General features: G+C 52.3%; 1 protein-coding gene across 1 annotated transcript; it reads right to left on the bottom strand.

Moving 5' to 3' along the window:
- Positions 1–382: 382 nt before the first annotated feature.
- On the bottom strand, positions 383–14,666 carry Cntnap1 (contactin associated protein 1). Its single transcript, XM_028780552.1, has 24 exons — positions 14,600–14,666; positions 13,610–13,780; positions 13,329–13,522; positions 12,775–12,922; positions 12,482–12,685; positions 11,931–12,115; positions 11,306–11,449; positions 10,426–10,687; positions 9,615–9,764; positions 9,179–9,350; positions 8,601–8,707; positions 8,354–8,473; positions 7,829–8,032; positions 7,527–7,683; positions 7,318–7,445; positions 6,856–7,041; positions 6,174–6,395; positions 5,645–5,884; positions 4,020–4,373; positions 3,758–3,885; positions 2,730–2,823; positions 2,337–2,582; positions 2,177–2,224; positions 383–1,717 (listed from the first exon to the last, which is right to left on the bottom strand). Exons 1-24 carry the CDS (start codon positions 14,664–14,666, stop codon positions 1,443–1,445), a joined length of 4,206 nt encoding a protein of 1,401 aa, XP_028636385.1. The 3' UTR covers positions 383–1,442.
- Between the last annotated feature and the right edge of the window lie 289 nt (positions 14,667–14,955).

Raw genomic sequence — 14,955 nt, 5'->3', positions numbered from 1 at the left:
GGGCTGGAAGCATACGAGGTGGTGGCATGGGAACAACTTGGGTAGAAGCTTCAGCATTGACCCACACTGTCCTCTGGAAACAGGCGTGGGAGGTGGGGTGACCAGGTGAAGCCCCTGGCAGGTGCATAGGTTTTGGTTTTTGGGGACAAGGTTTCTCTGTACAGTCCTGGCTGCCCTGGAACTTGCTCTGTATGTAGACCATGGTTGAACTCAGAGATTCGATTGTCTCTGCCTCCTGAATGCTGGGATTAAAGGTGTGTGCCACCACTGCCTGGCTTATAAGCATAGGTTTTGAGGACTAGAAATTTCCAAGCTCTCAGAGTAGTTCCCTTAAGAAGACTCCATTCATTTCTTGGCCATGACTCAGCTACCACACACAGACTGGGCTCTGCCACTCTGCTTTATTGAACCTGCTCAGGAGGGCACAGCGGGCTCTGCCCTGCTCTAGAGTGGAGGCCAGCACATGGGTGAGTGGCTGGCAGGACTCATGAGACATCAAACACAGGATCCCGCCACAAACTGGGCACAGCACAGGACAGCCCACTGAATTCTTTTATATATAAACAGATAATTAAAAAATTAGAGTAATATATAGTTCTCTAGAGAGAGACTCTGCAACAAAAGATATATATAAAGAATATGACCTCCTGGGCAAACACAGCAGCATTTCTGAGCAGACAGGGAGGGCGCCTCATGCACTGGAGGGGGCCAGGCCTGCACACAGGCACCAAGGCTATTGCATATGTTGGACAGGGGTACAAGAGTAGAAGGCTGGCTAGGCAGGGTGTCTGCATATTTTTTTTCTACTTGCAGGGTTTTTATGGCTTTGGCTAAAGCATGTGAAGCAGTGGAGGTACTAAAGTGCTAAACCGAGGCCTCTTGGTCTCTAAGAACAAAAAGGGTTGGGTGAGCTAGGGGTGGGGATGACGAAGTTCTTCCCTCAGCCCCAGCTGAGAGGAAGCAGATGGAAGACAGCCGGTCAGCAGGGCAGGGGGAGGCTCCAGGGTATGTTGTAGTAGCCTCCTCCCTCCTTGCCCTGTGCAGCCCCTCTGTCTCCCACATCTGTCCCTGCTGATAATGTCCACAGGAAGGGAGGCAGTTCATCTCCCCTGCCCTTCGTTGTTAATCCTTGCCAGCAGCTGGGACAGAGATGGCAGGAAAGGCCTGTCTCAGATCCATGAGCTTTCTCCTGTAGGGCAGGCAAACAGCCAGGAACTGGGGATGGGTGGGGGTGGGGATGAGCAGGGCATTGGTTTAGGCAGTGAGGCTCGGCCACTCCCTTTGGTCCCATCTGTAGCTCTGCGCACCAAACTTGGCAAGAGGGGAATCTCCTGGTGAACAGAGCCTGCTAAGAAGAGCCAAATGTCCCTGGCAGGGGAGGGGAGAGGCAGGAGCTATGGGGACTTAGAGGAGTTGGCCTTGGTCCCTGAAGCCCTTGTGACTCATTCAGACCTGGACTCCTCCAAGATCTGAGGGAGGTTCTGGTCTCTGGGGCCTGGGCCAGAGGCTGGGGCTGGGGTCGGAACCTGGGTGGGAGCTGGAGTAGGGGCAGGGGCCTGGGCAGGGCCTGAGGGAGGTAGGGGAGCTTTGCTGCCAGGATGAGAATCCTGGGCGGCCTTGGGCTCATTGGTGTGATAGGAGCCCTTGTATCGATGGTTTTGCAGATAGAACAGCACCAGCATTCCCACAAGCCCCAGCAGCAGGAAGGCCACCAAAACTGAATGGAAGAAAAGGAACAACTTAGGGACGGTCTTTGGGGTACACACAAACACACTTGGCCAAAGCATCATGTACACCTGTGTATAGCAGACATAACTATGTCAGGTCGTCAAGCCATGGCTCTGTCTAGAATGTCAAGTCTTGGTTTATCCACTGCCCACTTTACTCTTTCCATATCTCTGATGGCTTCTCTAATTTCTTAATTTCTCTAGATGTTACTACATCTCTATTTTTCCTCATCCTGTAACTAGGGCTGCATTTAATATTTCATTTCAATTAAAAATTTATAGCTGCCTAGTCCTCCCCCAGCTATATACTGATGTAGGCATAGTCTGTCTCACCCTTCTTGCCATCTCACAGCTAACAACTCCACCCACCCTGCATCTGAGGGCAGGAACCAGGGATTATGCTGGCAAGGTAATCTTAGGAAATCAGGTTTGAGGTCAGTGCTACTTACAACCTAAGAGTATGGCAATCCATCCGTCGTCATGGTAGTATGGGAAATCTAAAGAGGAGGAAAGGCTGATTAACAGACACTGCCTCTGTATTCAGAGCCATTTCCCATCACTGTCACCCCCCCACCCCACCCCCGTCTTCACCTGTACCTAGGGATTTACCTGGGGGCAGGTACCAGGGATCAAGCTCTGGTGGCACCTCAGAGAAAAGGCGTGGCATAGCTCCACAGTTAGATTCTGACAGTTCTCCTTGCACCCGCATGGCCTCTGCCAGCTCGGCAGTCATGGGGCGAGGGGTTCGGAAATGGGTCTTGAGAGGAGCCACATTGTTGAAGCGGACACCAGACAGGCAGCCTGAGAAACCTGGGGTGTTGTACCGCTGAATCTCTGGGTCGATGACTCCTGTCTCTGAGGGAGAGGAGGCCGAGAATGAGGCATCCGAGTCCACCCAGAAGCCTTGCCCCTCTTCTGTTCCCTCTCACTACCCGAGCTGCTCTTTCTGCTTCCCCCTCTCGCTGGCCGCTCTCCCCAGATCTGCCCTCACAAGCAGCTTACCCATCACACGCCCTAGATACAAGGCCTTGGGTGAGTCCAGCTGGCTGTCCACCAGGAGAGAGAACTTCTGTTCTGTCAGAGGGAAGTAGTCCACCTGGGGTAGGAGAAGTGCGGGAGGGAGGAAAACCCTGGATGGACACAGCCAAGACCATGAGGGAATTCACTCTGCCTAAACTAGCCTTGCTCAAAATGAACAAACTCCTGGGCCCAGAGATAGGATTTGACACATGAGACTCAGTCTGGTATTGACCCCTGGCTTTGCAGTTTGCTAATAGTTTGACTTTTATTTCTGGATTTTTTTTGGGGGGGGGGCGGGAGGGGAAGGGTCTGTCTACATAGCCCTGGCTGTCGTGGAATTCACTGTGTAGACCAGGCTGGCCTTAGGTTCAGAGATCCATGTCCACCTCTGCCTCCCAAGTGTGGGGATTAAAGGCCTGAGCTGCTGTACCCAGCTACACTTTCTTTCTTACGGGGAGTAACACAGTTTGTCTGGAGTTCGGTAACAACATGGCAGTAGTTCCTCCCTTGTCCCAGTGTGGATCTCAGGATCAGACTCTGGCTATCAGGCTTCCCCCACCCAGCATCTCGCCAGCACCACCATCCCCTTTCTTGTAGCTCAGGCTGGCCTCAGACTTGCTTTGTAGCCAAGGATGATCTTTAACTTCTGAGTCTCCTGCCCCATCCTCCCCTATGTTGAGGTGACAGGCCCAGGCTATGCAGTGCTGGGGATGGAACCCAGGGCTCCATGCCTAGTAGACAAGCACTCTGTCAACTACGCTATATCAATATCCCCTACTAGTGTAAGGAAAACATTTTATCTTCAGCCTGTTGACTAGATTGTAAAGTGAAGCTCAGAATAATTTCTAGCCACACCTACTTCACAGAGCTGATGTGAGGGTCATGAGAGGTGGCACATGTGGAAAATCCCTTGTATACTGAACCGTGTTTCAGACATGTAATCATTTTCTTGGTGCCATAGCCAGGATCATGAGGCTATGACTTAACTGGCCCATCCCCTCCTCTTGTACCTGGATAAAGAGGTTTCGGTAGACCCGGGTGATGTTGACACTATGGGGTTGGCCATCGGTCACCGGCCGGGTGGTTAGCTGGTACACGTAGGGACTGGTGCCCAACTGATAGCGAAGCTGTAGGGTCCCTGTAGGGTGGGAGGAGGAACATGGGCTCTTCTCTCAGCTTCCACGCCTCATCTTCTAAAGGACTGGGTCCTTGCGTTAGTTAATCTCTATGGGAATTTGGGCACCTGGAAGGAGAGCGCCATGGAGGACTTACCATCTTCCTTGATGAGCACAGCCATGTAGTCACGTACAAAGGAGCTGACATAGAGCAGGACTGCAGGAGCAGAGCTGGTGCTGAAGCTGAAGGAGACCTCCTCTCCAGTAATATTGTAGACAGGCCCCCGGTACCCAGGCACTGGCCGGCCAGGCCTCGGGTAGTCGGGTAGACGGTACCCAGGGCCATGGTATCCAGGCACATAACCAGGAGTATCATAGCCCGGAATATAGCCAGGCTCATAACCTGGCACTGGCCGGCTCAGCATGTGAGAGAACTCCCGGGCTGCAGAACGCAGTGCTGACTGGAGGTTATAGCGCATCCATGTGCCAGTCTCAAAGAATCCACCAATATCTGAAGTAGAGATAACAAGGTGACGGCTCCAGACTTCTCAGTCACAAGTTCAAAGAGTTTTTATGTCACCAACCCATGCTCACACCTGTATCTGCCGTGATTTGCTTCTCCCACCCCTTCAATTTTGGGGACACTGTCTTTGTAGCTCAAATTTACAGTCCTGTGGCTCAGCCAGCCTGTCAAGTGCTTGGATTACAGGCTCACACCACCCCATCTAGCACTTAATAGAAGAATAATGATACAAGAAACTTGGAAAGTCATCTGGTCTCGTCCCTGCACTTACAGGTGAGGAAATTGAACCCTAAAGATGAGTAGTGACTTCCCCCAAGGATGAGGTTTATGTGGATGGCCAAGATTAGAATTGAGATACCCTGACTCTGTCCAATTATGTGTTGTTACTCATACTTCCTGAATCTCCCTAAACTACCAGACTCCACCCACAGTAACCCGCCTGCCCCATAGATTACCTTGGGCCAGCCTTAAGAAAATATAGTCTGGATATGTTGAATTTCAAGCTTCACCTCAACCAACAGTCAGCTTGTAGACATGTTTTGGGAATTCAGTGACAAGTCAGACAGGACATGGCCAGGGGAGAAATGTATTGTGAAGCCAAAGTCAATACCAGAGCTAGGACGCTTGTTCAGTTGGTAAAGCGCTTGCTATGCCGGTGTGAGAACATGAATCCGATCCTTAGAACCCACACAGAAAGCTAGTTGTCATGGCACACACTTGTAAGCCCATTGCTGGCGAGGCCAAGGCAAGAGGATCTCTATGGCTCACTGTCCAGCTAGCCTACCTAATTACTGAGTTCCAGGTCCCAGTGAGAGACCCTGTTTGGAAACACAAGGTAGATAAACCTGAGAAACAACACCCGAGGTTGACCCCTGGCCTCCGTGCACACATGCATACACCACCATACATACATGCACATATATCTGCACGTACACAAAGTAGATGTGCATGGGGTCTGGGAGCAACCTGTGTGACCTTGGCGATAGTGGGAAAGTGGGAGTTATTTGTCTGATGTTGTGGCTCTTGTGTTAGCCGGCTCCACTGTCACTCCATTCTTCATTATGAGTTTGGAGTTACCCAGCAGCTTCAAATGCCTGATTGACTCATTTATTTAAGAGCTCAGAAGTCTACTGACAATTCTAGTTTTCCATGACTGCTGGCTTGTTTTCTTTCCCCTTCCCTCTAAACTCCCATCGTGCCCTAAAAGGCCCCTTGTCATCCCACTCCCACCCCCATCCTGTGTAACCGGAAGCACTGACCGTGATTGCAATACGGTCCATCAAAAGCTGTGAGGTCACAGTCACATGTGTAGTAGCTGTATCGTTCCACACAGCGTCCTCCATGGAAACAGGGGAACCGGGGGTGGGTGCAGTGGCCCGTGCAGTTGGGGAAGGTGCCCTCAGAGGCATTGGCACGGCCCTCCAAGTTCAGAGTCACTCCATTCAAACGCATGGCCCTCAAGCAGCCCACAAAAGGGTGTCTCTTAAGCTCTGCAGAGCCTGGTCAGGAAAAAGTGGAGCAGCTGAGGCTGGGGGTGTAGCTCAAAGGTAGAACATCTTAAGAGCTCCCCTAAAGTGACTGTAGAGTCAGAGATAGGAATAAGTACCGTGAGTGGGAAGGAAGCCCAGGGGGCCAGGAGGCAGGACTAGGATATAAGGGAGCGAAGGAGACACATGGCCCCTTGGCTCACTCGGGCAGAGAGGATTAGAACATGGGCTTCCTGGAAACATGACCCATGAGAGTGTAGGAATGTCGTGGAAGCTTTCTCCCTTCTGGATGGCTGCTTACCCACATAGAGGGGTTGGTCATACTCCAGCCAGATGTAGGTCTGCAGAGGCATGGGCCTTAGCACCCAGGGCCGATGGTCCACTCGCAGCCGGGCCTGCTTTACATTGATTTCAGCCCGGACCAAATGCCACTCGTCGTCGTTGAACTCGAAGTCATCTGAGTGCACTGTCAGGTTCTCATCCCCATTCCCAATATCAAAGGCAAAGACCACATCCCGGGATGCTGGACAGCATGACAGTAGGTAAGGGGGTAAGGGGGGCCCAGATCCCCAGATCCCTTACAGTATTCTTGCCCAATACAATGGCCTCACCTAATGGGGTCCCCCTATAGCCCTCCACTTTGTTCATAGCCTAAGACAAAATCTACAAAAGGCTTAAAACCACACAATCTGTTCCCCAGTTTTACAGATTTCCTGCAGTTTCTCAGCTTCCATGCCCACGCTAGAAGTGCAGAAGCTAGTTAGAGATGGCTGAGGCCTCAGGAGCCTAGCTCCTTCTTCACAAGGGCCAAGGACTCACAGAAGCAGAGCATGTGCCCAAAGATAGCCAAACTCCAAGACTGGGACCCAGGGTGATTCTAATCCTCTCCCTGCCACCTCTCATAAGGGTGACTGCCCTGTCCCCTAACGCAGCCCCCTTAGCCATCTCTGTCTCCCCACATTCCGCCTAGCCTGCCCACTCACTGTTGAGCTCCACTCTCACGTAAGGTCGGCGCCACTGGCAGAAAGGACCCCCCATGTTCTCTAGGAAGACTCCCGAGGGAGCCGAGGTCCTGAAGTAGAAGGAGACATCAAGGCTGTGGTTGGCGCGGATTGGAGGGAAACGCAGTGCAGCTCCAGTGCGGAAGGAGATGGTGTTCCAGGAATTGCCTGCAGACACAGTGAGGAAGGCCTTGTCCAGGGGCTTGGAAAGTGGAGTAGTAAAGGAGCCTGGGGGGAGGGGGGCAGGAGGGAGGGCAGAGCAGGGAGAGTTGGGAGACTCTTTGAAGAGAGATTAAGATGTGGTGAATAAGGTGCAGAAGAACAAGGGTCAGATAACAGCAGAAGCATCTGGCCATGTGGCCTAGAGAGTCCCAGTGGGTCAGGTGATCTAGGTTGTGGAAACAGTCAATGCTGGATAGGCACACCAAAGGAGTCTGCACTCACGGTCACCATAGCAGCGCAGAGGCCTCAGGAAGAACTGAGCTTCAGAACTGGAGCGATTTGTATCACCTACCACTACCTGAGTGACAGGCAGATGGTCTACAAAGGTCAGGAGCCCCTTGTCTGTTCTCCTGTGGGAATAGGATGCAGTGACTCAACCTTGCCTCTCAGCTGCCCTTAGAGTCTCTAAAAGCCTGCCCTCCTGTCCTTACCACTGTGGCTGGTCAGCATCACAATTGCAGTGCAGTGCAGGGTCCACACAGCTCTGGTCCAGCCCACAGGCACAGCGCTGGATCCCAGGCTGAGAGCCTCCCCAGTAGAAATGCTGCTCCTCATTTCGGCCAATCCAAAAGCTGTAGGGGTAGCCTCCTGGGGAAGACACCAAGCAGCTTCCTGTCCCTGCCTCTGCATCAGCCTCTGAGGTCCTCATACCTAGGTTCAAGCAGCCCCGACCTTACCCCCACCCAAGGCTCTCCTCCAGCTATGCCTTGCCCTCCCCGCCGCCAGCCTCAACCTGCAGTGTTGAGCAGCCGGGAGTTGTAACAGGAGAACTCGATCCACTGCTCACAGTGCTGGGAAGCATTGGCCAGAGCACTGACTTCCTCCCAGGAGGCATTCCAGTATTGGATGGCCCCGAGAAAGGGCCGGTCCATGCTGGAACCTGTCACTCGAGTGGTCCACAGCCTGTCATGTCGCACAACTGTCCATGCTCGGTTCTCTGAAAGAAAGGGGACAGGGCTTTGGCTGGACAAGAATCTCTTTCCCCCTGCCAACCTAACTAGAGTCAATAAAAGTGGCCACCGCTTCCTTTCAGTCCAGCCTTGGGCCCTCCACGTCAGAGGACGGAGCTGAGGCTGCTGGAATGGCCAGAAGTGGGAATTTAGCTGTAAGGCTACATTATGAATTTTTAGGTGTCCCTTTCCACACCGTCCTTTACCCTCACTGCAGTTTGACTTTGGCCCCTCCTACAGCTTCTCTGGCCCCACATCTCATACATTGCCTAATCAACTCTCTACCTCCACCCATGAAAGCCACTTACCTCGGATATCACAGTACACTACAAATGGCTTCAGGGGTCCACTGCCGTCAGGATCGATGGTGTAATTTCCAGAATATTTCCCACTCAGCCGATAGGCTTCACAGGACTCCTTGTACAACGCTGGGGGAGGGGGGGTGACAAGACAATGGTGGATCTAGAAGACTGGAAGAATGGCCATCTCTCCCATGTCTAGCAGCTTCCTGATCCCCTATAACCTTCCCCTGACCCCCTAGACCACCCAGCTTACGCTCATGGCAGGTAACTCCCTTGTAGCCGGTGAGTTCGCAGTAGCAGATGAAGTCATCCCAAGACTGGTAGCACCGTCCATCATGCTCACACATGTTAGGGCTGCATCTGCAGAAGGGGTCAGCACCAAGGGAAAGAGGCTTGGGACCAGCTGCCCAAAGGACCAGGCCCCTGGCTCAATTCACACCGAACTAGCTGGGTACAACCCTAGACACAGGCAAACTATGTAGCCTACAGGGATCAAATGCTATTCTCTTCCTGCCAAAGGAAAGGAAAGAGAATAGACCCTGCCAGACAAAAACCTTAGGACTGAATAGAAACTTTAAATCCTGGGTACCTGCAACTTTACAAGAAGAAATAGGAAAGAGGTGAAGGAGGAATATCTCCCTCTCCCCCTCTCCCTCTCCCTCTCCCTCTCCCTCTCCCTCTCCCTCTCCCTCTCCCTCTCCCTCTCCCTTTCCCTCTCTCTCTCTCTGTGTAGGAGAGCATGGACATAAGGAGAAGGGAGATTATTTTAAAAAGAAAAATGGAAGTGAGCTTTGGAGTGGTCACTTGTTAGGGAGAGAACCTTCTAGATACCTGTCTGTGATGCCACATGTGTCAAAGAGGACCTCAGCAAAGTAACCAAGCTTCCGAAACTCTACCAAAGTGAGGTTGACCAGTTGACCGTCCACCTTGAGCAGCTCCATGCAGCCATGAAATGCTGTCTGGTTGGAGTGGCAGCCCCATCGACTGGCTGGTTTGGGACAACCTAGAGCAACCACACCTGTAAGGTCCTTCCCAGGAGAGCTTTGAGACTCCCCCCCCCACAACCCCTGCTAAGGAAATGCTAAGAGAGAGCCATACATAAATGAAAGTAAGCAAGAATCAAAGTGCAAACAATGGCAAGAACCTACACCCCAAGGTCCCAGAGATAAAAGGAGGCTTGGTCTCTCCAATTCTCTCCATGTGACCCCATCAGAACTGAAATAGTACCTTCCCACCCAGAGAGAGGGCAAAGTTGCCCCTCACTTACCACCAAAGAAGTATGAAGTCCCTGTGCGGATCAGCAATGGGTATGAGACCCTGACCTCTGCCCCTTCCACATCATCAATACTGATGACCGCATGGTTTTCCTGTGCCACAAAGTTCACCTCGTGCCAGAAGCCATCATTCAGGCGGTACCCTGAAGAAGAAAGGAGGGGGTAAGTAGGTGGAAGCAGTAACCAAAATACATGAAGACTGGTTTGTCGTCCCCCACCCCCTACTCCATCTTTTAAAAATATATATTTTTAAACTCTGAGCATGCCTGCAGTACCCTGGGCAGCCAGAAGGGGGAGTTGGATCCTCATGGAATTACAGGGAGTGTGTGGATGGAGAGTGGTTTAGTAGCTAATAATACTATTGCACAACACCCAAGCAGGGTTCCAGCCACCTTGCTGTGTTTTTGAGACAGGGTATCTCAAAATGTCCAGGCTGGCCTAGAATTCACTATATAGTCTTGACTGGCCTCAAATTGTGGTTTTCCTGTCTTGGCCTCCCAGATGTTGACATTATGGGTGTAAATTACCACAAGTCACCATGCCCAGAGAGAAGATGGTCTTGAGTAGGGAAGCAGCAGCCCTGCACTGGATCTCAACAGCAGTCAAAGTGCACCCCATTATTACACTTCACTTCTTGCACAGTGGCACCTCTGATGGCTCCCTTCACTATCCACAGCCCTAGTCGTTGATATAGTGTGCAAAGCTGGCAAGCATCTTCAGGAATCCCCCAGAACTGGAGAACACCTATTTCTTCCAGATCCCACCCCTTTCTAGCCTGCTTGTGCCTTCTCGAGAGCCCCTCACCAGCAGCAAACTGAAGCTTCTTGCGGCCAGTCTGAGCGATGGACACATTGACTTGCCCTTCACTAAGCATCAGCTCCACATGACCCAGCCCATCCCCCAAGCGGGAGAAAAGGAGCAGCCCTGTGAGGTCCCAGGTGCGGAAGCGAAAAGAGACTGCGAAGCGGCCTCTGCGTGGAAAGCCAGGCACTTGGACGAAGTTGTGAGGGCCTCCGAAGTTGATGGGATGTGGAACGGGATCCAGGCACCGGAAAGCCACATTACCCTAGAAAAGAATGGATGGATGCATCAGGACTCGCCATCAATATTCTCACTGGGTTTAAGACCCAGTTGAGACACTCCCTAAGTATTGACGGAGATAAGATCTCTAAATGTGGTCCTTCCATTCCCCATGGAAATATGTCCATATTTGTGGAAGAGACTCAAACAAGCCTGCTTTTGGACGCCCCACCCCCACCACACGTTTGCTTTTCGTTGCTAATCCTAATATCCACAAAGCGAAAGAATTTCCCTCTCAGAGTGCTAAGAGCTGTATCAGAGTACAAGCCGAATTTAGCCCAAAGGCTGTGGAGCATGCGCACAAGCTCCTGAGTCGACCAAAGAGGAAAGCTTATCAAAAGACTTCCCAGTGACTACCCTGTCACCTCGGAGTCACATGCTCCTGGTCAAACTGCTCTCAGCCTCTGCACCTCATTTTCCTTGTTGTCTAAGAACTAAGGGGTGAATGGTACTTAAATCTCTGAATTCGTGGTACTCTCCCACATCTGAGAATCTGAGCGTTCAGAATGGGTCTCATTCCCAACAAGACCTCTTTCCTTGCTGCCTCTTGGCTTTCCAAGTGGCTTTAGTGTCCCTGTCCTCCCAAATCTCCATGCCCACTGGCCTCGAAGGTGATCCGTGAATGGCGCTGCACTGCCATTTCAGCAATGTTGATCCGGTTGTAGATCACGTTTTCTATGCAGCCACGGAAATTATGGCGGTAGCCCAGGTTCTTACGTGCTGCGCCCACTAGGCCCCCGATGAATATCTGTAGGAAGCAGGCGAAGAGAGGTTTCCCTGTGCTTAGAGGAACGCCTGCCTTTCCTGCATGCATGCACAGTAAGTACCCTTTCCACAGAAGGGTACTAGGCCTGTCTTCAGAAAGACTTGGAACACACTTCCCCAGGGTAATTGCTAATAAAGCTTGCGTTCAGGCTTAAGCCTTAAACATCATCACTAGTTAGCTGTAGGCCTTCAGCACGTCAAATTGTCTTAGATACTTAAAATGCAGATGGAGACATGGTCTTTATCAACCGCACAGAATTGTGGGAGGAGACTAGGGGACAATTTTCTACTTTTTCCCCTGCATCCCAAATCTGGATTTCTAGACCCATCTTAGGAGATCTCCGGTGAGGACCAGAACCACGGCTAAGAACTGACTTTCTGGCACGTGTGGTAGGATGGGGAGTGGATCCCCCCTACATTTATATACTGTCATATCCCCAAAATGGTACCCCACCCTTGGTCACCTCATTTTCGAGATTCAGCCTTTCAAAGTCGCCGTTGAGCACAAAGCGATGGACGTAACCATCCAGAGTGAGATTAGCATCTCGGCCATATCGGTCCACCCGCACATAGTGCCAGCTTAGGTCGTTAAGGACGCCACCAGCGCTCACCGTGGTGTGACCAGGTCTTGGCTGGATGGGACTGCTGCCTGAGGGCAATGCAGGACAGAGTGAGGACTCTAGCAGGCTGTAGCTCCCATGCCAGCAGCATCTCAATACAGAGAAGAGGCTACCCAGAACCCAGTCAGAGCCTAGAGTGGAGAGGAGGCTGCTGCTTGTCCCTCATTACATGGGTGTTATGAAAAGCAAATGAGATACAAAAATTTGTTTGTGTGTCTATGTGTTTATGATGCCTTGTTCAAGGTTACCACACAGTTGGTAAACCGAATCTAGTTCTGACTCCAAGCCCTGCTCTATTGCTAGCCCCAAGTACTACAAAGGGTAGTTTGGTTCAGACAGTTAATGGGAAAGATCAGGCTGAGGCAGGGCAGCCCTTGTGGGGTTCTGAAGCTCACCCAGGCTCATGTGCAGCAGCAGGTGCGCCCCTTGCAGTTCAAGGGTCACATAATCCCCCTGGGAGCTCTCGGTGTGTAGCAACAGCCCATCCTTCTCCTCTGTCTTGAAACTAAAAGCAAACACGTCCCAAAGACTTTGGCTGGCGCCTCGCTGGAAGCGGTATGAGATGGCATCATCGCCGTCAAAATACAGGATGTTGGATGCTGCACAAAGGACCGTGGGTGGGTGGGGGACCAGGGAGATGGTCCCTCTCAGGATCCTCGCCCCCACCCCCTGGCCTCCATAGCCTTACTGTAGGGACAACCATAGATGCCCAGCCTCAGGCCGATCTTGCCGCGCGGGTTCCAGGCCAGTGGCACGATGCGGATGTAGCGAGCAGTAAAATGGTAGTGCAGGTCATGGCGTACCACTGCCGAGTCATTGACATTACCGAAGAAGGTCTGTAGGGATTGGAAACAGTAGTAGCTATGTCCCCACCCTCAGCTTCCCAGGCGGCAATGGCTTCAAACCTCCCCAACCTTGACTGGAGCAGTAACAGGAGTTTGCTCCATCTCCACGTCTCCATGATTACACACGGGACTAGTTTCCCTGGTCTAGAGTGTTCTATTATTTCTTCAAAGTGAAAGTCTAATGTCACTGCCCTCAGGAGGCTCTCCTAGGCTTAACCCTAAAGTGTGTTAAACCTTATGATTGGCGAGAAACAGTCCAAGCTGACTAAATTCCAAGAGTAGAGTTCTCACCTTTGCCTCATGGTGTCCCCTCCCCTTCCCTTCAGGCTAGTGCCCAGCCCAGGGCCCAGAGCTGGGGAAGGCTCCCCAAGTATGTGTGCCTGGGCACCGAGAGTACCGCGTTGTGCCCTTGTTGGTAGAATGGTGTCCAGCTGTCCACACGGTCCCCGTAGAGCAGCATGTAACGTGTAACCCAATCCCAAGAATTAAAGGCTCCCTGTGTGGCCACAGCCCGGATCCGATGCTTTTTCATTAAGTCGATCTGGAGCCAGGGATTCGGGTCCCCAATCCGGGGAGACCATCCACTGATGCCTACAGAGGGGGCAAAGGCTTTTACCACCCACTATCTTCTCTTAGCTCTCTGGAGTCCCCCTTCCCTCCCTGGTTGGGAAAGCTCACCGTGTAGCCGGGCAAAGCGGGCTGTGGTAAAGAGTCCATAGTAGGAGGAAGCGCCCAGAGACCGTGCATACAGAGGCCCCACCAGCTCCTCATTACAGCCATCTGGAATGGGGGTGGGGGTGGGAGGAAATGAGCTTGTTAATGTGACCCCCCCTCTTCCAAAGGCTGTGCCTACTTAGCAGTTAAAGCACCTCTTCACTGCCCCCCTATGGCTGACTCAGCCCTACCTTAAAGCCGTGCACTCAACCTGGGCTTCAGCAACAGCTACTCCCTTCTCCTCTTAGGGTAACTCTATGCCTCCACGTATAGATTCAAAGCCAGATCCTTGCTAGCCCAGTGCCTGCCCTGGTTCAGTCTTCCCTTAAACATAACCCCCAAACTTCAGCGTATTTAAAAACCTAAATGGGCCTCAGAACACGAAATTAACCCCAGCGTTACCATCACTTCCGATCATCAGCACTCCCTCACTAAAACGTGCACCAATCCCCAAATCAGACTTTACTCCTAATCTATTCCCCTAATCCCATTCTTAGCATCATCCTTGGCCTTAGTCAGGGTCAACAACTCCTATTTGGATTCAAGCCATAAAACCCAGCCTCAACCACAAACCCTACCTAGTCTCTGGGCTAGCTCTCAATTCTAGCCCCAGCCCCTTAGGGAAAAGCCTCAACTCTAGTCTGGGTCACCAGGACCGCACTTAGAGCCAACCTTAACCTCAAACCTAGGTACCGGCTCCCGCTTGGATTAACAGCTCCAAATCTCCTGGGCTGACTGGTTTCTCAGATCAGAGACCAGCCCCAGACGGCGGCGCGCGCGCAGCAGCCTCAGAACTGCATTGCGGAGCGCTGGGGAGAGGCAGGAAAAGATGGGAGCCAGCCGGCGCGTATGGAAAGCACCGGCGACCACCCAGCCGCAATGCGGTGCAGGACCCTCCCTGTGAGCTCTAGATTCCTGCACCAAATCCCACCTGCCTCTGAGACCAACACTTACAGTAGCCCCAGCCCCGAGCTCCAGAGACCACAGCGGCGAGCAGGATGCTGAAGAGCTGGAGACTCATCATGCGGAGCTGACCAACCCTGGGTGTCTGCCTTGTGCTCAGGCCCCCAGCTTTTCTCCTGGATTCGCGGCTGACCGATGCTTTTTCTTTCGTCCTTACCCACCCTTCCCTCTCTCCTACCCCAATCTCTCTCCTCTCTCTCTCTGTCCCTCTGTCTCCCTCTCTCCGCCCCCTTCCCCCAGCCTTTCTCCTGGCACGCAGGTTTTTCCCGGACCCCGCGCAAGCGCGTGCCTCAGCCCTATTACGAAAGGGCGGGGTAGACAACCTGCCTCTGGGAAATACCCCCAAG

The sequence above is a fragment of the Grammomys surdaster genome, unplaced genomic scaffold (genome assembly GCF_004785775.1).
Source record: "Grammomys surdaster isolate TR1022 unplaced genomic scaffold, NIH_TR_1.0 371, whole genome shotgun sequence".
Classification (NCBI taxonomy): domain Eukaryota; kingdom Metazoa; phylum Chordata; class Mammalia; order Rodentia; family Muridae; genus Grammomys; species Grammomys surdaster.
Note: the sequence above shows the minus strand (reverse complement) of the source record. Positions and strands in the feature narration are given on the sequence as shown.